Below are 26,459 nucleotides of genomic sequence, written 5' to 3'. Positions count from 1 at the left end.
GCATCAGGAATGTTATAAGCAGGTACTGGTACAAATGTAATTCAATCAATTTTTGCTTCTTATTCATTGCAGAGTAGCAGCAAATACAAGTTTTAACTCTAAAGTTGTGATTTGAATATGATTCCTTAAATTCTGATCATTCCAAGCACTTTCTTCTGATAAAAGATATTATAGGCCAGATACTTTGGTTGAATTTTCAAGAACAGATAACTTACATGTCATGACTGTTGGCATAAGTGCTGTAAACATCAGGAACAGTATACAAAAGAAGAGGAAGCTTGTATTGTTTATCACTTTGGTTGCCTCATTGCCTATCCCCAGATACAACAGACCAATCAGGATTCCAACAGTTAAGTGAGAAATTAATCGTAATCTCGTTAACGTCTGTAAAGAAAAGGGAAAAAAGTTATATTTATTAGTACCTTGCTTCTACTATGTGCATTGTCTTAAGAGTTTGTATTATATGTGTTGATTTTTTTTTTTGAAGAAAAGAGTATATCCCATTTACATTGAATCTGATGTAAAATTTCAAACAACTTTAGTTTTGTTCTTGCCATTACTTGATCCAAACAATAGGGAACTTAGAAATAAAAATTCCATGGAACATCTGTTGCAATCTCATACATATAAAACGATAATTACCCATTTAAATACATCATAAAAGTCTTGAATAAGTAATTTAAAAGCAGTGTAAAGGAGATAATCCAACATTGTACAACATTGTACAATTTTGTTTTTGGATTACCTCCCTTACACTGCTTTAAAATTTCCATTATCCAGGAAACCCTTGTTTTTCCCTGTTTTTTGCCCCTAATTCATAAACAGTTTGAGTCAAATTCCCCAAAGCCAATCCTAACCATCCCTTTGTGGTATGGAAACTTGTTGTATAATTTTATAAAGATCCATACACTTAAACACAAGTTATTGTCTGGAAACTAGAAAAATGCCTTTTCGGGCCTCTTTTTGCATCTTTTCCTAAACTTTTAGGGCCATTACCCCCAAAATCAATCCAAACCTTCCTTTTGTGGTTATAAACCTTGTGTTTAAATTTCATAGATTTCTATTTACTTATACTTAAGTTATTGACTGGAAACCAACTGTCTTCGGATAACGCCTATGACGACAAAGTGATACCAATATATAACCACAAAATTTGTTTGCTGTGGTATAAAAAGTTTTAAATATTTCAATGGAAAAAAAAAGAAAGAAAAATAACTTGTAAATACTACTTACTGCATCTCTCATTATGGATTTAAATGTACGGACAAATAGTATGTGGAATTGTGTAAAGCTACTGGTAGCAAAGCTATTCTGGTCATTCTGGTACTGCTAAAATAATAAAAGTTAAAAATCATAGCTGTATAAATCATTATAATTCACATCCTTAATTTAACATTTTATAGTCTGATTTCATGTTGTAATTTGTTTGACTTCACATTATCGGTATATTTTTTTTTTTAATACAAAGTTATATGGACAGTTATTTTAAGGGTATGTGATTAATCAAAGAGCAGATTGCTCTGAGGGATACGATTGCCATTGTTTTCATTGATACATTTATTAGTATTATTTTCAAAAATAATTCAACTGCATGTGTAAAATACTGGTAAAATGTAATTTACGTAACCTGAATAGTTATTCAACTTTAAAAATAGCCAATCCTCGATACAAGTGTATGAACAATGTACTTATTGTCATTTTTTTTTTACTATTAATTCCAAGTTGACTTCCCACATTCGTTTGATGAAAGTAACTTACGGAAGGGAGACAACTCGAAGCGATAATATAGAAGACTCCATTTCAGCTGAAGGGGTGTTCTAGTTACACCTTTACTTCGTGGACTACATTTATTTTAATTTAAATGGTGCATATGATTTAAAATTATGCAACAACAATAACCCTCAATAGCAGACAGACATAGAAAGGATCTCGTGAGTTTCAAATTAATCAATGGAGTGGGGAATCCAGAGCAACCATTCAATCTGATACCCCTTCAAGTCAAGAAAACTATACGCATGCGCATAATTACATAAACAAACCCTAGACTTGTGATTTGTAGCAAGGACGTTTATTAAATGTTAATTAAACGACCTCCATTTCTTTATGGAAGTACATTATCAAATATCAGTTTCATAACGGTGACATATATGAAAACTCCACTTCAGTTCTTATATGACAGAAATAGACTTATTGATCGGAATTCAGAGAACTCTCGCATGTTATTAAAACTGGGGAATTCCCTCTGACGTGTTTCTAAATTTATAAAAACACTAAATATAAATACTGCTTAATTCTGATTTTCCATGTTGTTAATAAAACGCATACAAGTTGAGGGAAATATCCACACATGAAGATTATGAGAAGAACATTATAGGACAGTTGTTTAAATTCAATCCTTTTGTTTTTTATACCATTTAAAGCAAGACAATCTCAAGAATTTGAGATGTTCCTTGATGTTTAGAATAAAACGGTTGACGTGAGGGTATGGCCCTGAGTCAATGGTACAAGTCTACAGATTGCTTAAAAGCAATCGTATCCCAAAAAATTGCCCTTATAACTTAAACTTCTAGATATATATCTATTACATTGTATCTAGAACACTGAGAAAAATCAAAACTTTCTAACTAAGAGACAAGTCAAAGAGAACTCCAAATCTGATGGGTACAAACAGCATAATATCAGTATAATTTCACCATTAACAAGAAGTAATTGTAACAGGATGCTGTTACGAAGTCTCCCAAACAAAGCTCCCATAACTCGCCATTCATATGTTCATTTGATTTGATTTTTTGTCCCATACAAGAATATATATGGCTTATGAGTAGGGATCTCCACCATTTACAAGTATTCAAATTGAACGGGGTGGGGCGACCCCCAGGAACTTCCCTTTAATTTCATTTCATTTGTTTTATTGTCCCCTACAAGAATATATATGGTTTAGGGGTGGGGATCTGGACCGCTTAAAAGATAATAGTACATTCTCAAATTGAACGGGGTGGGGGTGAGATGTTCCTTGATGTTTAGAATAAAACGGTTGACGTGAGGGTATGGCCCTGAGTCAATGGTACAAGTCTACAGATTGCTTAAAAGCAATCGTATCCCAAAAAATTGCCCTTATAACTTAAACTTCTAGATATATATCTATTACATTGTATCTAGAACACTGAGAAAAATCAAAACTTTCTAACTAAGAGACAAGTCAAAGAGAACTCCAAATCTGATGGGTACAAACAGCATAATATCAGTATAATTTCACCATTAACAAGAAGTAATTGTAACAGGATGCTGTTACGAAGTCTCCCAAACAAAGCTCCCATAACTCGCCATTCATATGTTCATTTGATTTGATTTTTTGTCCCATACAAGAATATATATGGCTTATGAGTAGGGATCTCCACCATTTACAAGTATTCAAATTGAACGGGGTGGGGCGACCCCCAGGAACTTCCCTTTAATTTCATTTCATTTGTTTTATTGTCCCCTACAAGAATATATATGGTTTAGGGGTGGGGATCTGGACCGCTTAAAAGATAATAGTACATTCTCAAATTGAACGGGGTGGGGGTGACCCCCAGGAACTTCCATTTAATTTCAAGTGATTTGTTGTATTGTCCCATACAAGAATATGTATGGTTTAGGGGTGGGGATGTTGACCGTTTACAAGTTTTTAAACAAGAGGGGGTGGGGTGACCCCCTAGGGACTTCCCTTTAATTTCATTTCATTTGTTTTATTGTCCCCTACAAGAATATATATGGTTTAAGGGTGGGGATCTGGACCATTTACAAGATAATAGCACATTATGAAATGGAACGGGGTGGGGATGACCCCTGGGGACCTCCCTTTAATTGCATTTGATTTGTTTTATTGTCCCAATTAGGAATATATATGGTTTAGGGGTGGGGATCTGGATCGGTTACAAGATATAAGCATATTCTCAAATTGAAGGGGGTGGGGATGAACTCCCAGGGACTCCCCCTATATTTCATGTGATTTGTTTTATTGTCCTATAATCATTTCTGAAGACTGCATGTATCTATCACTTACAGTTTTCAAGTTATATTCATTTCAAAATTTTAGAAAATAAAATCCCATAGGGTTCTATAATAAACCCCTCCCTTCTTTCTACCCCCCAAAATACCCCTTAATAGACCCCAATGCACAAACGAAAGATTGATGGCTCACCTAGACATATTAGTCTACCATTTTATGAAATCCTAAGTCAATCTGACAAGCAGTTTTGGAGAAACGCTGCAGACAAGTTCATTTTTTAAAGTGGCGGAAGAGGAAGAAGAAGAAGAATAATAAAAATAATAAGAACTGACCAAAAACAATAAGTCTCCAAACTTTGTTTAGGAGACTTAATTAGCACTGCAATAATAATTATCTTATGGCCAAATGTGAGATAACTCAGTAGAGTACATGGTTCTTACCTCAATACTATATTCCTTTATACAAGGCACAGGAACATAAAGGCAAGCAGAGAAATCGTTTGAAGTATGGTAATTAAAATTGATTATCTCCTCTTTAACATGTTGGACTAGGTTTATATTTTTCTACTGGTATGCAGTAACCAGAGAAAGCAATTTTAATATCACCAACCATAGAAGCAAATTCAGAATTATCTGTACTTGACATGCCCCCATAGTTGAAATTTCCATGTATCTTACCTGGATCCCTTGTATGTTTTAAAGGAACAACCCTTGTGGTTCTAGAACCATGAGAGAACAGTTACAATTTCAAACATTTTTATCATGATAAAGAAAGTCATGTTTATATCAAATATGGACTACCATAGTGAACTAGCAACACTTTATTTAGCAAAATGTGAATTGCTAACAAGCATTTGCAAAGCAGCATTTATTTCCACTCTGTAACCTAAACATTTAACGAGTATATGTACATGACATGGTTTTTTTTAATAACATTTTAATGTTATTTTATCAAGTCATATTATTTCTCAACTGAAGACATATAAAACCTAAAGAAATTTAAGAGTGATTTCAACAGTATGCATTTAATAACAGACAGATCAATAAAGTCATTCAATAAAACAAGTTCTTCCTACTATAAAACTTTTAAATCTGAGAAGCAATTTATCAGTCTATCAAAAAAGTCATAAAAGAACAACACCTGATTCAAATGTATGACTGCAGGTATCAATCTATACATTAAGTATATAAAAATAAAATTATACCATTTATTAATATTTATACTATTACATGTACTATTACTATACATTTGTACTTCTTTTTGTATTTGACAATATCAATTAACAACCAATCTGTTGGTAAAACTCAGTGAAATCTATTTCCACTTTAGACATGTCTTATAGAATAGATTTATCAATCCTTGGATACCAATGTTTGTGGATTTTGTGGGTAAAGGTGAACCCTGAATATAAATGTTATCAAAAATAACAAATTTTCTGTAGGATTGTATGATGACTTTGGCAAAACCATGAAATAAAAATATCCACATATTCAATTTGTCCTCCTTCCTCTCAAATTGGTACCTCTCAAATTGGTACCATTATAATAAATGAATCCACAGTAACTAGAATTCATACAATACAATTCTAAGATATAAAGTGGTTTGGTTTTCTCGTCAAAATTTGTGCCATGGAAGGCAACCATTTTTCATTTAAAATGGGTCTTAAATTAAATCACTTAATGATACAATTTTATGACTCACTGAATCTATTTTTTTTTTCATAGTGGGCAGCTGAAACAAATTGAACTGTGAGTTTTTGCTCACTAATAATATGCATATGGCAAACAGGAAGTTGATCAGTGATGCATGTGAATGACATCACGGGTATAATATGCTGACATAAGGAATCTGATGTACAGTAGTTGTCGTTTGTTTATGTAATTTGTAAGTTTTTCTCGTTTCTCGGTTTTTTATTTTATATAGATTAAACCATTGGTTTTCCCTTTTGAATGGTTTAACACTAGTAATTTTGGGGCCCTTTATAGCTTGTTGTTGGGTGTGAGCCAAGGCTCCGTGTTGAAGGTCGTACATTGACCTGTAATGGTTTACTTTGTTTTAAAATTGTTATTTGGATGGAGAGTTGTCTCATTGGCACTCACACCACATCTTCCTATATCTATAAAGCTAGATACCAAATTTACGGTGCTCTAATATGTAGCTACTATGAAAAGTCTGACCAAAATTTTATGTGACAGATGGACAGACAGAATTAACAACAATAGAAGTTCAATCCCTTGGACTGGTCAATATAAAAAACTTTTCTGGCCTAAAAATTAGAGCTTTGAATATGATTATACTTATACAAATATTGAACTCTATGCTTGTTCAACATTATGCCAAATTGTGACTTACCGGTATCTCTATATTTCAGGCAAAGAAATGTTGATGGATTTTCAACATTTATATCACATCTCTATTTATTCATACAGGCTTACATTCACAGAGAGAGAAAACATAATGATCCTAATATAACATTGTTTAAAATAGTCAATAGCTTACATAAGCCAGCTGTTTAAAAGCATTTGGTAAAAGCATACAATCAAATACTTAAATTTACTAAGCATAACTGTGACACAATGCAGCATATTGGGATTAAAAATAAATATTCATTACAGTTATCATACACTAATAGAGATTTTGTCTTTTGACAGTTGTGTACATGTTACTTATAACATCTGTTTGAAACAGGTTGTATAACTCAGCAGTTGGAGCTAATGCCACTGGTTCGAGCTATGTCAGCTTAATCTGGCTAAAAAGTTTAACCAAAATTTGTTTTTCTCATTTTTCCTATGGAAGTCTATATTAAAACTTTGCAGGCATGTATTAATCTATTAGAAGTTCACCTGAATATAATTGTATAACTTATTTTTTTTAAGCTTTCACACAGAAAAATAATCCCTTCAAAATGCAGGATAAATGATGAATAGGTACCAGGATTATAATTTAATACTCCAGATGCGCGTTTCGTCTACACTAGACTCATCAGTGACGCTCAGATCAAAGTAGTTATAAAGCCAAACAAGTAAAAAGTTGAAGAGCATTGAGGACCCAAATTTCCAAAAAATTGTGCCAAATACAGCTAAGGTAATCTATTCCTGGGATAAGAAAATCCTTAGTTTTCGAAAAATTCAAAGTTTTGTAAACAGGAAATTTATAAAAATGACCATATAATTGATATTCATGTCAACACCGAAGTGCTGACTACTGGGCTGGTGATACCCTCAGGGACGAAATGTCCATCAGCAGTGGCATTGACCCAGTGGTGTAAATAGTTATCAAAGGTACCAGGTTTATAATTTAATACGCCAGATGCTGGTTTCCTCTACACAAGACTCATCAGTGACACTCAGATCAAAGTAGTTGTAAAGCAAAAATTTATACAAAGAAAGATATATTAAACAATGGTTCTTAACTGTACATGTAAAGTTTTAGACAGCATTTCCAATTATTAAAGCAGAAACTAAAATTCCTTTCAAAATTGTTAAAGAGAGATAATTTTAGACGGTTCAATTGTCAAAGCTAATTTATTTTAATTGAGCTTCATGCATATATGCCTGAATTGTAGATCTATCAACCTGTTGTGTAAATGTCAAGGTATTTGTAAAACAAAGTAAACACCATGATACTATCAAACTAAAATGTATTTTTTTATGGGTTAAATATTCAGGTTTTGTATAAATATTACAAGTTAATAAGATTTTGGGTTTTCTTTAAATTTGTGGATTCAAATTTACAAAAAATTATTTGTATTGGATTAAAATAATTTTTAAAATTTTTGAATGAAATTAATTAAAGTAATTTCCAAATAAACAGCACAATTTATGTCAAACTACCTTCACATGTAATTATATACAACAAATTTCTTAACATATGTAGTGTGAGCTCATGATCTATTCATAAGGATGACTTAAGCCAATATTGTCTAGCATTTAACTATAATATTAAGTGTTTGTTAGAATTAACACCCACAACCAGTTAGTAAAGAAATTACCTCAAATGGATCAATCTATAAAAAGCAATAAATGTTATTAGTGAATAAATTAAGATAAGAAAAAGAATACAAGCAAGCTCTTTTAGTGGTAAAGTGGAATGTGACTTCAAAGAAAGAGGTACATGATAAGGGCTATTATTTGGATCATGAAATTAGAAAAAAGTAAAATTCCTCACTCCTTTCAACTTAAGTTAAGTTTATCAATATGTACTGGTAATAAAGTCTATTCATTTTTCAAAAGCTGTGACACTATAAACATTGCATAACTAAATAAATAGCCATTTTACATATAGTTTTGGATAACTCAAATATTTCATTTAAGGGGGTAGACCTTGGTTCAGGGAGATAACTCTTTAAATCAGTTAAGCGTTTGTAAAAGTCAAGTTCATCAATGTTTTTTAAGCATTTACCTGAAACAGATTAAAAATAATCTATGTAACCTAGAAGCTTAGAATATGTTTTTGAAAATGGTTGACACAAACGTACTGATGATTTTAAGAGTTATTTCCCTTAACCTAGGTCTACCTCCTTAAAACAACAGATCGGAGAAAAATTCAAATATATTGTTTAAAATGTCTGACCAACATATAAGTATTTGATCAATTTATTATATTTCTTATTTTACTTTAAAGGACAAGAAATGTTGCCTTATTATACCTTCTTCTTTCTTTGCCACACTCTGATTTTGAAATTGTGACCTTAATTAAAATTCCAATTATATTATTCCATCACACAGAAAAAGCACATATTTTTACACTTCATCACAAAAGAAGCAAATATATAACAAGAGTGCACACACTGAAATGTCTCGCCTTCTATACTAATCATTGATATTATGTTGATAGTCCTAAGTATAAAGCTTTATTATACAACTGTCTCATAAACTTAACATTAACCAAGATAACTAAACAAAGACCAATGAACCATGAAAATGAGGTCAAGGTCAGATGAACCATGCCAGGCAGACATGTACAGCTAATAATGCTTCTATACAACATATATAGTTGACCTATTACTTAAAGTTTAAGAAAAATAGACCAAAACACAAAAACTTAACACTGTCCAATGAACCATGAAAATGAGGTCACGGTCAAAAGAAACCTGTGCTACTGACATAAAGATCATAAAATATTTCCATACACCAAATATAGTTGACCTATGGCATATAGTATTAGATAAAAAGACCAAAACTCAAAAACTGAACTTTGACCACTGAACATGAAAATGAGGTCAAGGTCACATGACATCTGCCCGCTAGACATGTACACCTTACAATCATTCCATACAACAAATATAGTAGACCTATTGCATATAGTATGAAAAAAATAGACCAAAACACAGAAATTTAACTATAACCACTGAACCATGAAAATGAGGTCAAGGTCACATGACATCTGCCCGCTAGACATGTACACCTTACAATCATTCCATACAACAAATATAGTAGACCTATTGCATATAGTATGAAAAAAACAGACCAAAACACAGAAATTTAACTATAACCACTGAACCATGAAAATGAGGTCAAGGTCACATGACATCTGCCCGCTAGACATGTACACCTTACAATCATTCCATACAACAAATATAGTAGACCTATTGCATATAGTATGAAAAAAAACAGACCAAAACACAGAAATTTAACTATAACCACTGAACCATGAAAATGAGGTTAAGGTCACATGACATCTGCCCGCTAGACATGTACACCTTACAATCATTCCATACAACAAATATAGTAGACCCTTTGCATATAGTATGAGAAAAACAGACCAAAACACAAAAATTTAACTATAACCACTGAACCATGAAAATGAGGTCAAGGTCAGATGACACCTGCCAGTTGGACATGTACACCTTACAGTCCTTCCATACACCGAATATACTAGCCCTATTGCTTATAGTATCTGAGATATGGACTTGACCACCAAAACTTAACCTTGTTCACTGATCCATGAAATGAGGTCGAGGTCAAGTGAAAACTGTCTGACAGACATGAGGACCTTGCAAGGTATGCACATATCAAATATAGTTATCCTATTACTTATAATAAGAGAGAATTCAACATTACAAAAAATTTGAACTTTTTTTTCAAGTGGTCACTGAACCATGAAAATGAGGTCAAGGACATTGGACATGTGACTGACGGAAACTTCGTAACATGAGGCATCTATATACAAAGTATGAAGCATCTAGGTCTTCCACCTTCTAAAATATAAAGCTTTTAAGAAGTTAGCTAACACCGCCGCCGCCGCCGCCGCCGCCGGATCACTATCCCTATGTCGAGCTTTCTGCAACAAAAGTTGCAGGCTCGACAAAAATTATTTGAAAACACAATCCTGTGCAATTAGACATGTTTAATATCTAGCTTTATCGGTAACTGAAATAAGAAACTCAAAATAATAAAATCATACTACGTCTAAATAAAGCATAGATATTAACATCATGTCAATTTACTGTGATAATGATCTTTCTGCATAAAATACAACACAGAAGAATAGTTAAGCAGATATTAAATAAAAGAACATAAGCTTTAATAGCAGATTGAGATTAGTGAAAGAGCCAAAAGTACTGCTTTGCTTTCGATTCATATCGAGGTATTTATAGAAACTCAAAGTTTTAAATTTGTTTTATTAGAATACAAAGCATTATGTTTTGCAGCATTTTCATGAAACAAGCCTACCAGCTCATTCTAATTTAATATTTAATGCAGAAAGACTTCAACAACCACGAAATAAGTGTGATAAATAGTTACAGGTGAATCAACCTACCGTAACACTACCATTGGATCCATTAGTCATGGGATGTCCATTGACCACACCTTTCTCTGAACAATTAATATGGACATGGTCATCCTGTATTGGAGGCAGTTGACCATTTGATCCTGACAGCTGGTAAGGTGCTACAGTTGTCAGACTACCATTAGCAGGCTTTTTCACCAGATCAGCAGATAGATTGTCACACTGTCCATTCCTGACAGCTTGTTTTAATGTGTCTACTTTATCTTCTCCATATTCACCAGAGGCTACTTCCATCACTAAATAACAAGTTCATTGAAAGCTTGTAGACCTGATACATATGTGATGCATATTTACAGTGACATAGGGAACAGCAGATAACCAGGAATACAGAATGTCAGACAGTTTAGTCATGCAAATAAAATTGATGTATGAAGGTGAAATGCCTTTTAATGTTAATAGAAACACTATTTTTCATTAATGGAAGTGTCATTTTGTCCTGAATTGTTCCTTAAACTTTGTTTCTTTTGTCGTCCCCAATGAGTCATTTTTTTACCATGTTTATGTTGGTCAACAAATAACAATGAATGTAAATGCAATTAAAGCCTATCTTTTTTTAGCAAATAAGTTACTAGAAGAAATTATGCTAGTATAACTAACCAAAATCTGCAGGATTGTGATAAGCTGGGCAAGACATTCCATGGGACTCAAAATAAGGGACCAATGATGAAATAGATCCCTTGTAAACACAGCTTCCTTCAGCCAACAGGTAAAGCTGAAAAGAAAAAAATCAATAAAATACTTATATACATGTACTTTTTTCAATGTATGTAACTTATAAGTATTACTTGAAACTATCTGAACAATTTGTTTTCCAATAGTATATGTTCAATCTTAAAATAATGAAAAAATTAGAAATAACTAAAAAGACTAGACTTTTTAAGGTAAATTTCATTCTAAAAGATTCAAACAAATGTTACATTTAATGGAGGAGATCCTGCATAAGTGGAGAATAACCTAATTGAAAACATCTATTTTCTTGCCGTCAGTACCAAACTTTGGAGGAAGAATCCTCCCCATTCACAATATGTCATAGTATCAAGTTTTCATTCAGTCTGGTGAGTACTGTACATTTTGTATTTTTCCATCACCAAAAAGGACCTGTTCCCTTTCTCGGCAGAAGGGGATACAAAACATGACACACCTGTGCCTTTATTGTTCAATTTGTGAAAAAATAACTCATTTGCTAATTAGGATTTTTATATATATCTGCAAATTAAAAATTGCATATTTTGGCATTAATATTGATTCACTTATAGGGTCTTTGCATCGGAACTAAACACATTTATTTAAAAACCAGTTGTTGGCATGACACAGGTTATGTTCTTCTCATTTATGTTATGATGGTATGATACTAAACCCTTAACAGGAAGGATTGTGCCTGATATTCATATGATGAAGACATAATCTTTCAATCAGTTTAATTGAAGTCTGGAGCTGGAATGTCAGTTAACTGCTAGTAGTCTGTTGTTATTTATGTATTACTGTCATTTTGTTTATTTTCTTTGGTTACATCTTCTGACATAAGTCTCAGACTTCTCTTGAACTGAATTTTAATGTGCGAATTGTTATGCGTTTACTTTTCTACATTGGCTAGAGGTATAGGGGAAGGGTTGAAATCTCATAAACATGTTTAACCCTGCCATATTTTTGCGCCTGTCCCAAGTCAGGAGCCTCTGGCCTTTGTTAGTCTTGTATTATTTTCAATTTTAGTTTCCTGTGTACAATTTGGAGTTTAGTATGGCGTTCATTATCACTGAACTAACATATATATTTGTTTAGGGGCAAGCTGAAGGACGCCTCCGGATGCGCGTGTTCCATGCATGGTCGGGTTGTTGTCTCTTTGACACGTTCCCCATTTCAATTCTCAATTTTAAATTCAACTGTTACTCTTGTGTTGCTGATCACTTTTGCAATTTACCTGTTTAACCCAGGGTTTCCAAAATATATTTGAGCCAGCCAAACATTTTTTTTTTATTCTGATTTTCAATTCCTTTAAACTTAACAACAAAATACAATCTTGGTAACAATTTATGCACCAGAATTGACATAAAAACGATATTAAACTTCAGACTTTTGATATAAATTTGATGTTATGACAGACAATTGCATTGACAGTGCATCATTTTTAGTGTGCAATGTCAGCATACTAATATCTGCTGTAGACTCTATTAATGCAAAATCTTGTTACCAGAAACCTTCAATTTGTCTTTAAAAAGCACATTTCTCTAATACATGTAATACCTGATGTTGACTAAAAAGGTTTAAAGATAGACCAGAGACGGATATATAAAATCCATGTACATTTACAAAGCACAATAGAGTTTAATTAATTTTTTCAACATTATATCTTCAAGAAAATATGATGAACTTGAAATTAAACAAGTTTTATAGTTCAAAATGACAAATGGATTCGATACAAGTTTTACAACTTAGTAAGGTCTTATCCAAAAATGAATGTATAATAACAGTATCAATGTTATATTAACATTTTTGAAGAATTTGGATGCATAATTAAATCTCACACCTCAACACATGCATACATGAGACTAGTTAAAACATAGGGTTGGCAAAAACCTGAGTTTGAGGAATATTGCCCAGCCCTGCAAGTTTTTATCTAATTGCTATAGTTTTAGAAATATATGACATAACTGTAGTTTGAACCCAATGTTTAATATTTAGACAAGACTGGACAAAAATAAACAAACTTTGCAGTGTTAATGAAGCAGATAACTATGGTTTAAATCAGTTGAGCATTTTTAGAGAAGATTTTTAAGAAAAGTTTACTGACGACAGATTGAGTATGAATGATGAACTCAAAGTGATGACAATAGCTTACACTGCCATTAGGGCACAGCGAGCTAAAAAGGAAATAAACATATAAGTAAATTTTGCTCCCAATGGACAAAAGTTTTTCAATTTAATATGGAAAAGAGGTCTTGGACCGGAACAGGCTAGCTGAAATTTATGCAAGATGAACATGATGAATATTTTAGTAATGGTTGTATATATGATGTAGAGGCAGAACATTCCCAGAAATTGTCAAAATGAATCAGCAGTACAGATAAAGTTAGAACCAAGACTAACCCTCTAACAGGATGTAAAGAAGTATTTTAAAAGTTTTGAACCTACCAAATCAAACATCTCAAACAATTTGGCACTTGGCTGATGTATGGTACATATAATTGTTCTCCCACCAGCAGCTAAAGCTTTCAACAAAGAAACACACTGGAAACAAGATGAGCTGTCAAGTCCACTGAAATGAAATAAATATTTTTAAAGCACTGATAAGGTCAAGATTTATATCTTTACAACTAATATTGCAAAAATTTAATAAGAACTTTTACCTACCAATTCTACGTTCTAAAAAGGTGTTAACAAATACCCTAATTTCTCCATAGGCCCAGTGGTGAAGAGTATATTTAAATATCAATCATATTGCTTTTCTTTAACCGTTGGTCATAACCCTCAACTAGGGTCAGAGGTTAAATTCTTTAAAGTAAAATCCACTCTTATTTTAAGGTTCACTAAGTTTCTTTTCTAGAAATACAGGGTAATGAGGTGCTATAGTACATCATCATTTGGACAATGCCAAAAAAGACTGCTAAAACATTTATCCTCCTATTTATTATACTGAAGCATGTGGTGATCGTTCCTGCATTTGTTTGCCTCTATTTGTATATGAAACTCCTTAAAAAACATGTGAATTTTAATGACCCTTTCAGACAATCCAGATGATTTTGTAGGTTTCTAACAACAAAACCTGACTTTTGCCATATAAATATAAATGATTTAGTTGGGATAAGGTATACAGTGTTCTGCTAATATATTTCTGTTCTTGTGTTCTGTTGGAATCAGATCTGAAATTGAGATGCAAATTCATCTATGAAAAACATTACAAGATCAAGATATTTTTAAAACCTCTTTTACTTTAAATTACCTTGTTGGTTCATCAAAGAACATAATTGGTGGATTGTTGACCAACTCCAGAGCAATAGAAAGACGTTTTCTTTGACCACCAGACAGGTTAATTGTCCTTGTCTTCTTATGATCAGATAATCCTAGTGAATACAGAATATCATCAACCTGAAATACAAAAAACAAGAATGTGTCCATAGTACACGGATGCCCCACTCGTACTATTATTTTCCATGTTCAGTGGACCGTGAAATTAGGGTCAAAACTTTAATTTTGAAGTAAAATTAGAAAGATCATATCATAGGGAACATGTGTACTGAGTTTCAAGTTGATTGGACTTCAACTTCATCAAAAACTACCTTGACCAAAAACTTTAACCTGAACTTCGCACTATCATTTTCTATGTTCAGTGGACCGTGAAATTGGGGTTAAAACTTCAATTTGGTATTAAAATTAGAAAAATCATATCATGGGGAACATGTGTACTAAATTCAAGTTGATTGGACTTCAACTTCATCAAAAACTACCGTGACCAAAAACTTTAACCTGAACGGACCCACGGACGGACGGACAAACGAACAAACGGAGGTACAGTCCAGAAAACATAATGCCCCTCTACTATCGTAGGTGGGGCATAAAAAACATAATGTTTTGATCAACAATCCACAAACAGAAGACCCTGGCCAATAAATTTATCACTATATTTTAAATAACTTTTTAATAGTTGAGGATTATTGAGTTATACTAACTAAATTCATCGTGAACAACTTTACAAAACCCAATCAGCTATACTTTTGACTAGAGAATAGAATGAAATTCAAAACAGTGTGGCTGTGGCCATTGATTGACACATTAAATTCATCCATTGACTGGGACAATTTACGTGAACGTGTGTCTGTAACGACCACTGTTCACGACGTACCTACGATAGACATTTAAACTGTGGGGTCACCAAAGGTTTCTTAAGGTGGTACCTTACACTACAGGGAGATAACTCTGTAAAGTCAGCTAAACGTTTTAATCACGTTGTGTTGTAAAAGGAATATTAAGCTTCTCAATGATCAAAATTGGTGGTTGTCAAATTGCTATATAACCAGTGTAATTTTTCTGACAAAACGGTTGGTTCAAATTTTTTTTATATTTTTGTTAAAGTGTCAAAGTAAATACTTTGACAAAATTTTATGAAAATTAAACGAGCCAAATTAGTTTTAGTGAAAGTGTTGGGTACCACCTTAACGCCTTTAATTATAGAATGAAATTCAAAACAGTGTGGCTGTGGCCATTGATTGACACATTAAATTCATCCATTGACTGGGACAATTTACGTGAACGTTTGTCTGTAACGACCACTGTTCACGACGTACCTACGATAGACATTTAAACTGTGGGGTCACCAAAGGTTTCTTAACGCCTTTAATTATAAAATAACTCGAAAAATTAATCAGGAATAACCTTTATGTTTTGAATTATATAATTGATATAAATCAAAACATCGTGTTATTTCTGATTAATTTTTCGAATTACTTTATTAAGGTGTTGAGAACCTTTGGTGAACCCATAGTTTAAGGGTCTTTAAAAAGTACATAGTGAGCAGTGGTCGTTACATACAAACGTTCACATAAATTGTCCCAGTCAATGGATGAATTTAATTTGTCAATCAATGGCCACAGCCACACTGTTTTGAATTTCATTCTATATTAACAAAATATTTGGAATAGAAACATATTCCTTTTTGGGAAAGTTGACTTTTTTTTTTTTTATCTGAATATTTTTGTATCAGAATCATCACTTATAATATGTTTGATAAAACTTTCAGAGTATTATTTTTCATGCTTTTTTACTAGTCTGATATAAGAAAGACAAACCAGTGCATGTTTTTCTTTATTTGACATTTTTTCTGTCAATTTAAGGTTTGCAGAACACATCATGGATTCATCCACTGTCAGATGTGGCAGTAAGTGGTCATCTTGCATGATATAACATGATATCTTCCTAAAGGATCTCAAATCACGATCTCTACCGTTCACCAAAATATGTCCAGTAATATTTTTTGTCCTGAAATAAATCATTTCCATTAAAAACATATATTTGTATATAAAAACTTGTTCACATTCTTGTACTTTTAGTCTTTGATGGATACGATAACATTAACAGTACCAATGTACTTGTCTTATTGTTTATTGATTGTTGGTGTTTACTACCACTTTCAACAATATAAGCTATATTGTGGCAGTCAGTTTTTATTGGTGGAAGAAGCCTGAGTGCCTACGGAGAACCAGACCTTGACTGGAAAGCTGTCAATAAATATTGGAGTTGAATGCACCTGACATGTGCGGGGTCAAACTCAAATTCTCAGTTTTAAGAGGCTGGTTATTATACAGTTAATGAATTACTAAAAGACTACTCATTGGCCATTACATCACATTTTAAAGTTTTTTATATCAATATGTTAGTTTTAAAAAAAGAAAATAAACAACAATCAGCAATCATAAGTTTTCCTATGTTTCACAAAAAATCAAAATGAAATCAAAGTATTTAAATCTTTCAAAATAGTATGGTAAAATTGAAAAGGCTATTAAGATTCAAAATGTTCAGGTGCAAAGAAGATCAATAACTCTTTTAGGCAGATTTTGACACAAGTCAATTTTTGTATCTGATTACATAACAGAACCATGTTAGTTCATTGATTACATGTAGTATGATGCATGATTTTTCTTCAAACCATGAAAATTAGTACCCAAGAAAATAAATGGATCCACAGCAATTAATTTAGCAATTAATTTAGCCAAGTTTTAGTGCAATTGGGACTTGTCAAATGGGAAATGGTTTCTTTTTTATTTACTTCAAGCCTCTAGTAAGTCTCTCGCTATCAAATCGTGCAATTGAATAACTGCATGGAATATTATATCTCATATTGATGAAATAAATTACTTTGTTCTGTCATCATGTTAATATGCTCTTTTATTGGAATAAAAATATCATATCTTATCTTATCTCATAGTATAGTTTCATAACTTTACATTTGTCATAGTACATGTATTTTGCGATTGATTTCGGTTCAATCATGTGTTATTAGATGAAACTTGCAAATCTCTTTGGAACATACCTATATCCTGCCAAAATATTCATTAAAGATGATTTCCCAGCTCCAGATGGACCCATTATAGCTGTAAGTTGTCCTGACTGAAATTTTCCTGATATACATTTCAAAATGTCTTTTACACCTGTATAAGACAAAAACAAATACATATTAGATTTTGTTATTAATTTTGTTATTGGTTCGCCTTACTTGTTTTTTTATTAAATGTAATTGATCTGTTAAAAATCTGACCATTGGTCTGTCTCATGTAAATGTTCACATGTTTTCATGTCGGAATATTGTTGAAGGGTGTATACTGTAAAGTGACCTAAAGATATTTTCACTTTTAATTGCTAATATCCATGCATTTGGAATCTGTTCTCAGTGGTGGATAGTTTTCTGACTGGCAATGATACCCTGTGTCATTTTTTTTTTGTATATTTGTGCACAAAACTACAAAAATGCAAGTAGAATGAAATTCAAAACAGTGTGGCTGTGGCCATTGATTGACAAATTAAATTCATCCATTGACTGGGACAATTTATGTGAACGTTTGTATGTAACGACCACTGCTCACTATATACTTTTTAAAGACACTTAAACTATGGGGTCACCAAAGGTTCTCAACACCTTAATAAAGTAATTCGAAAAATTAATCAGAAATAACATGATGTTTTGATTTATATCAATTAAATAAATCAAAACATAAAGGTTATTCCTGATTAATTTTTTGACTTATTTTATAATTAAAGGCGTTAAGAAACCTTTGGTGACCCCACAGTTTAAATGTCTATCGTAGGTACGTCGTGAACAGTGGTCGTTACAGACAAACGTTCACGTAAATTGTCCCAGTCAATGGATGAATTTAATGTGTCAATCAATGGCCACAGCCACACTGTTTTGAATTTCATTCTATTTGTAATAATTTAATAATAAAAAAAAATTGTACATGTATGTGTTGTTTTCATCACTGATTGAAATCACAGTAGAAATATTTGGTAGAAGAGTAAAATTTCAAATCATATAAGGTACACTGTATGGTGTTGACATACAAACCTTCAATATATCACTATTGCTGAGAGTGTATAGGTATTTAATGCAGTACTGTAGAATGATAACAAGCAATTTGTTCAGTGTATAGAATAAGCTAAAGTGTGGAAAATATGGAAGATTATAGTTCCGCTATAGAAACAAAACATATACATTTTGTAGATATAAAATGGTTACAAAAAAAAAAAAAAAAAAGCCTGCCTGCCGGGTCATTGAAATTTTCCCATGTTAGGGGAAACCAACAATTAATTTTTCATGGCCCAACAAGGTCAAAATTCTAAATTCATAAATTGTTAGTTTGTAACGTGTAACTGTGTAATTTGTACATTTGTAATATGTTGATTTGTAATTCTTGTTAAAATTTGTAATTATCATAATACGAAATGTAGCAGACATGTCACAAGACTTTCTCTGAACAGGGCAAACACAACCTACATGTAAGACAATTAGTTTGTAAAAAAAACATGAATGGTGGCCCATGTCTATTTTGTTTGTTAAGACCATGAGCATTTGACAGACTGAATTACCACAAAAACTTTCTTTTTATCACACATCAGGTGCTCTGCAGGGCGCAGCTTTATACGACCGCAGAGGTCGAACCCTGAACAGTTAAGGCAAGTATGGACAAAACATTCAAGCGTGATACAGCTCTGAATTTGGATTGTGATCAAATTTTTGACATTACATGGTTTTTTTTACACAAAACAAATGTCAAGATTTTACAAATCAATTAAAGATTTCTTCTTCAAACTTATTTAAATCTAAAATTAAATAGTTGACACAGCATAGGTTTCTGACACAGAATGAATGTGGTCTAATGAACTTAAAAATTTTTTTTTGCCTTTGAGCAATTCACTATGCTGTTGAATATTAATCCTCTAAAAAAAATGTTTGAAGAAATTTTCTTTTTATTTATGAAATCTGAAATGAGAAAAAATGACATCATAGTCATGTCTGGCAAATGTCCAACATACATTATCTAAAAACATTTTAGATAAGATAAGGAAAAAAAGCTTCATCAGCAACATTTTATATTGGCAAATTTCCAATTAAGTTATTTACATAAAGTTATTGGTAAATAAAAATAGAAAATGACATCATAGTCATTCATGTCTGGCAAATTTCCAACATATATTATCAACTACTATTCTATACAAAGAAAGATAACTCCAATTGAAAATTAATTGCTATTGCACAATATTGTGCAATTAGATATTTCTTGCTATTGTGCAATACTGTGCAATTGAAAATTTCTTGCTATTGCACAATACTTGATATGGAATCCTGATTTGGACCAACTTGAAAACTGGGCCCATAATCAAAAATCAAAGTACATGTTAATATAAAGCATATCAAATAAGCCCAAGAATTTAATTTTTGTTAAAATCAAACTTAGTTTAATTTTGGACCCTTTGGACCTTAATGTAGACCAATTTGAAAACTGGACCAAAAATTAAGAATCTACATACACAGTTAGATTTGGCATATCAAAGAACCCATTTATTCAATTTTTGATGAAATCAAACAAAGTTTAATTTTGGACCCCCATTTGGACCAACTTGAAAACTAGGCCAATAATTAAAAATCTAAGTACATTTTTAAATTCAGCATATCAAAGAACCCCAAAGATTCAATTTTTGTTAAAATCAAACTAAGTTTAATTTTGGACCCTTTGGACCTTAATGTAGACCAATTTGAAAACGGGACCAAAAATTAAGAATATACATACATAGTTAGATTCGGCATATCAAAGAACCCCAATTATTCAATTTTTGATGAAATCACACAAAGTTCAATTTTGGACCCTTTGGGCCCCTTATTCCTAAACTGTTAGGACCAAAACTCCCAAAATCAAACCCAACCTTCCTTTTATGGTCATAAACCTTGTGTTTAAATTTCATAGATTTCTATTTACTTATAATAAAGTTATGGTGCAAAAACCAAAAATAATGCTTATTTGGGCCCCTTTTTGGCCCCTAATTCATAAACTGTTGTGACCTCAACTCCAAAAATCAATCCCAACCTTCCTTTTGTGGTCATAAACCTTGTGTTTAAATTTCATTGATTTCTATTTACTTATACTAAAGTTATTGTGCGAAAACCAAGAATAATGCTTATTTGGGACCTTTTTTGGCCCTTAATTCCTAAACTGTTGGAACCAAAACTCCCAAAATCAATCCCAACCGTCCTTTTGTGGTCATAAACCTTGTGTCAAAATTTCATAGATTTCTATTCACTTAAACTAAAGTTATAGTGCGAAAACCAAGAAAATGCTTATTTGGGCCCTTTTTGGCCCCTAATTCCTAAAATATTGGGACAAAAACTCCCAAAATCAATCCCAACCTTCCTTTTGTATTCATAAACCTTGTGTTAAAATTTCATTGATTTCTATTCACTTTTACTAAAGTTAGAGTGCGAAAACTAAAAGTATTTTCGGACGACGACGACGACGACAACGACGCCAACGTGATAGCAATATACGATCAAAAAATTAAAATTTTTGCGGTCGTATAAAAATTGGATTTTCCATGTGTAATCTATACAAAACCTGACATTTTAAATTTGCACAACTTAAAGCATGAAAAAAGTCCAGTGACCCACACTTTTCAAAGTTTTCCTTAGATCTTAATACTGACTGATAATTTCTATGGATTTTAATTAAGACCCCTTATCCACCTTAAATGGAATGACTATGTTTTAAAATAACATATGTAAACAATCTCCTTAAAGCTTCCAATAACAAAATCTGCACCATGTTTCAGGGACCTCAATATATGAAAATTGAAAGATGGAGGAACTTTCTTCATCACAAACCGTGTCTACTGACGTCATACAGTGTAATGTGATCGAAAGTATTTCATTCCTCCATGTAAGGAATGGTGAACATGCTAATTCATTGCTTATTTAAATTGTATTTATTTGTAAATTTTCATTATAGAAGTATCAATATTTTCATAAATTGACGTTTGTAACCATTCAAATGCCAAGCCTTCGTGGTCCCCTTAGTCGAGAATGACCAAAGGATGTCATGAAGGTCCCCATGTAGTTTTCTTGCTATTTTTGGTAATTGATTTGGGGGTTATAAATCATGTGAAGCTTATTTTTCACGGACACTGTCAAATTCAGAGGTCATGTACCCATTACCGGTATGGCTGATTTGCAGCAACAACAAAACAATTCGTACGGGTAATGTAAAAGGTTGAAGATATTTGTAAAGCAAACGTTGACAAATGAAAACGTTTTTAATGACTTTATCTAGCAAATAGATGCTATGCAACATGCATAGAGACCGCAAATGCGGATGTATCAATTGGATTGTACATTACGAAATGAATTCAGAATTACGATACGGTATTTCTTCACAATAAATATTTTAGTTTTTACTTTTTAACTTTAAAAGAAATTCTATATTATCATTACAACAGTACTCGAGTTACTTGCGATCAAATAATATTAATGTTTTACGTCTTATTTTGTACTTCTTAAAAAAGGGAGTGCCGATTGCGTAAGTCAAAATAAAGCACGTGTTCGACTTTTTAAACTGATTTCTTTGTAACTGGATTATTAATTTATTTATTTAATCTACATTATCATAAGCATTTGCTGAAACTTAGTTGAATAATTAGATAAATGAATCGTCTATCTTCAGATAGTATTCTCCTGTCTGATTGTTGATCTACCTCTACAAGCTCAGGTACAAGTGATTAGCGATCTTAATCCGGATATCCCTCAGGCATTAGAATTGTATTGGATTATAACATAAAAAAGCTAAGGGTTATGCAATTACATGCATTTGATTAAAATTGCTAAAAAAAATGGTGTTGGGCTATAAAAAAACGATAAGTTTTGAATGATGGCGGAAGACAATTTAACGATGGTGCGGGTCATTTGATGATGGCGCAAGACATTTGAATGATGGCGGGGCGCCATCATTAAACAGGCCATGGAGATCCCTGTGTTTCATGTCTGTCATATTTATTTTTATTGGGTTAGTTGTCTCATGGGCAATCATACCACATCTCCTTTTTTTATATTAACTTCAGAAAGAGGAAAATGAGTTGAAAGCTCTCATAAGACCTACATGTACATTGTATATACATATGTAACAGAATATGCCAGTCCAGTATGGGATCTTTATTTTATAACAGAAATGCACTAAAAAATAACCAGAGATGGTGAAGCAGCACAATACTTCTTCTTCTTCTTATGGTATCCAGTTATCCATCAGATTTTTGATGATTAGTAACTGCTGCACATGCGTAGGATAATAATAAATAAAAATTTACAAAATAAAAGTGCCAAAAAATAAACAAATACTCATATGACATGTGGTTAAAACTATTTACATAACTACTAGGTTTACTGTTCTATATTGTCGAGAACAGTAGGTGTCAACTGTTCTCTAAAAATATTTAGAGTGGGAGAAAGTACTACCTTTGGAGGTAGTACATTCCATTGTGTAGTAGTATACGGAAAAATGAGTATTTGTAACAATATTTAAATGTAAGTAGGCGTCTGTAAGTTTGTGGATGAAATTGTTGGGTTCTATTGTCTGTTGGTATGAGTAATGTTGATGGTACAGCGACAATATGATGAACAATTTTATAAAACATTATAAGTCTAGTTTTAAGTCTGCGTTGTTGTAAGGTAGGCCAATTTAAAGTATTGAGCATGTCTGTAACGCTACTGGTGTTGTGATATAGATTACAGGCATATTTAGCAGCCCGACGTTGAACAATCTCAAGTTTATTGCATTGTTCAGCAGTATGAGGGTTCCAAACTGAACAAGCATATTATTCTAGTTTAGATCAGACAAGTGCTAGATATGCCTGTGATGAAGACGTACAGTGATCGGAAAGGATGTGCGCCCTGTACCTATAGCGCATATGCGCCTATAGCGCATATCGACCAGAAATGGAGCATAGAGTGTCAAATGTAAGCGCCCACGTGGCGCATGATATTTTTCATTTCGAAACGCTTAGATATTGTCAATTGGGTTTCCGATCGTGTTTCGTGTCGCCATGTGTGTGCACACAACTGTGTAATGTTCCTCCAATTATAGGAGCACCTATATATTTTCGGGACGTCTTGGGTGTTTTCCTATGGTAATAATAGAACCATGCGGTATAACTGATTACCCAAAAAACGTAATTAACCATCATTCATGATATAATTTTTTATAAACAACTTTAAATTTGAAATTTGGCTAGTACAGACGAGATTTTTCTCTAATCATAATCTTTTAGGTTAGCTTAGCTTACTATTATTTCGACTGAAAAACCCCAAAGCCTTTTTATGATATAGTTTTTGTCTCAATAAAAAGACGCTTATAACTGTCCTTGTCATTTTTTGGTCTTCGGCTTGTTTTGACATTTTGTAAACATGCCTTCAACAAATTGTCGTTTTGTTCTATCAATTAATGATACTCTCTTCTGTTATTCTTGTCATTGTGATGAAGTAATTTTAATACATTACAAGAAGTGCAGAGAAAATGCCAGAAACGTCTGGAATAATAAAATTGAGAATGGAAATGGGGAATGTGTCAAAGAGACAACAACCTGACCAAACAAAAAACAACAGCAGAGGGTCACCAACAGGTCTCCAATGTAGCGAGAAATTCCCGCACCCGGAGGCGTCCTTCAGCTGGCCCCTAAACAAATATATACTAGTCCAGTGATAATGAACGCCATACTAATTTCCAAATTGTACACAAGAAACTAAAATTAAAATAATACAAGACTAACAAAGGCCAGAGGCTCCTGACTTGGGACAGGCGCAAAAATGCGGCGGGGTTAAACATGTTTGTGAGATCTCAACCCTCCCCCTATACCTCTAACCAATGTAGAAAAGTAAACGCATAACAATACGCACATTAAAATTCAGTTCAAGAGAAGTCCAAGTCTTATGTCAGAAGATGTAACCAAAGAAAATAAACAAAATGACAATAATACATAAATAACAACAGACTACTAGCAGTTAACTGACATGCCAGCTCCAGACTTCAATTAAACTGACTGAAAGATTATGATTTCATCATATGAACATCAGGCACAATTCTTCCCGTTAGGGGTTTAGTATCATACCATCATAACATATATGAGAAAAACATAACCCGTGTCATGCCAACAACTGTTTTTAGAATAAATGTGTTTAGTTCCGATGCAAAGACCTTATCAGTGACTCAATATTAACGCCAAAATATGCAATCTTTAATGACTTGACAACAGTATCGTAATTATATCCCTTCTTAATAAGTATATGTATGGTATCGACGAAGACCCAAATTTATTGTAAAAAAAAACATGAACATGAACAAGGCAACAGTACCAGTTTTAACATTGTAAATAAAGGTTATCTTAAATATTGTCCTGTTTGGAAGAATTTATTGTATATTCATTGAAATTGAAAAATATAAAATCACAGGAACAATATCCAAGATATTAATTAGAATCATAAGGGTAAGTACCACCACCTCTTAGCTGAATATATACACTTTTTTTACTGTAGTCAATTCAAATGGCCCACTCATTTGACAACATGGCCCATAATTTTTTAAAACGGCCCATTGAATTTATTTTTGGGGGGCCCTGGGCTCATTGAGAAAAAAATCTTCCAGATCACTGTGAATAGACACCATATGCATGATCAGTCAAGTTTAAGCAAGCTAAATTATGGAGATCGTTCGATTAAAGTCCAATTAAAAATTCCAGCATCATCAATTTATCAGAATAATTTTTTTTTCATGAACCATCAGGGATTGGTGGGTCTACCTCCTGTTGTTTTTTTCACTGCTAGTCAATTTTTTCTGGCTCAGTGACAAACCTGAACTAAATTCAAAACATTTTAAGAGGTAACCATAAGGTGTTGTACATGCATCAAAATAATGACAAAATAATCAGTTCCTTGATTGTAGCCATCATCTGGTAGAAGTAGATGTTAAAGAAGATGATTTGCTTTAGTTTGAGGAAATAAAATTAACACACATCATGACTTATCTTTGAAGACATTTTCATTGACCAACTTTAGAAACATATTTTGAAAATTGTTGAAACATTGATTTGGTTGACTTGTTTTAAACATTTTGTATAAACCTTTATGTCGCCCTTCTCTGACTCTGTAAGTTAGATCTCTATATTCAATGTCAACAGCTCGTCGACTTGGCAGGTGCGCGAACTGTTCGAATCGGCTAGAGTTATTTGACGGAGTACTGCCTCCTGACGCTGACTTTTGATATTTCGATCTAGATGTTGATACATCTGGGTGAATTGGAATGTGTAGTTGGACAGCTAAAAGTTCTGCCATATTAACAAGTTACAAAGTCCACTCTTTTCTTTGTCATCAAACTGTTTTCGCCATTTTTGTTGTGATTTTGCAAGCCCTTGACCTTTGATCATATGACGAACCTGTTGATGTAGGGGACAGAACTCGATACCTCGATTATCTAAAGAACCGAAGAGATCTAATTTAAGAGAAGATAACAGCGGACCATAATATGCGTTATGTTTATCTTTACGAACAACTCATTGTTAAATAAAAAAAAAATAGATGTCACTCTTATTTACTGCTTTAAGACAGTATTAACAGAAACATATAATACGATAGTATTAGTATATGTCTCTGGTATTAATTATA

At 32.6% G+C, this 26,459-nt stretch overlaps 1 protein-coding gene across 4 annotated transcripts in view; it reads right to left on the bottom strand.

Annotated features, from left to right (window-relative positions):
• Positions 1-26,222, bottom strand: part of LOC143079698 (ATP-binding cassette sub-family G member 4-like) — a 42,208-nt gene extending 15,986 nt beyond the window's left edge. Inside the window, exons 1-10 of one of the 4 annotated variants that reach the window (XM_076255195.1) lie at positions 25,919-26,222; positions 17,805-17,922; positions 16,564-16,753; positions 14,721-14,866; positions 13,913-14,036; positions 11,381-11,495; positions 10,754-11,019; positions 7,983-7,997; positions 1,234-1,326; positions 216-384 (exon numbers count right to left, since the gene is read on the bottom strand). In XM_076255195.1, the coding sequence (XP_076111310.1) occupies positions 216-384; positions 1,234-1,326; positions 7,983-7,997; positions 10,754-11,019; positions 11,381-11,495; positions 13,913-14,036; positions 14,721-14,866; positions 16,564-16,753; positions 17,805-17,922; positions 25,919-26,129 (1,447 nt within the window). In that variant the 5' untranslated portion in view covers positions 26,130-26,222. Of the gene's footprint in view, positions 1-215; positions 385-1,233; positions 1,330-7,982; positions 7,998-10,753; positions 11,020-11,380; positions 11,496-13,912; positions 14,037-14,720; positions 14,867-16,563; positions 16,754-17,804; positions 17,923-25,918 lie in introns of all 4 variants that reach the window. The other 3 variants (XM_076255194.1, XM_076255198.1, XM_076255196.1) reach the window with 3 other exon arrangements.
• Positions 26,223-26,459: the final 237 nt, after the last annotated feature.

The sequence above is a fragment of the Mytilus galloprovincialis genome, chromosome 6 (assembly GCF_965363235.1).
Source record: "Mytilus galloprovincialis chromosome 6, xbMytGall1.hap1.1, whole genome shotgun sequence".
NCBI classification, from domain to species: domain Eukaryota; kingdom Metazoa; phylum Mollusca; class Bivalvia; order Mytilida; family Mytilidae; genus Mytilus; species Mytilus galloprovincialis.
This window is presented reverse-complemented; position numbering and strand designations above follow the sequence as displayed.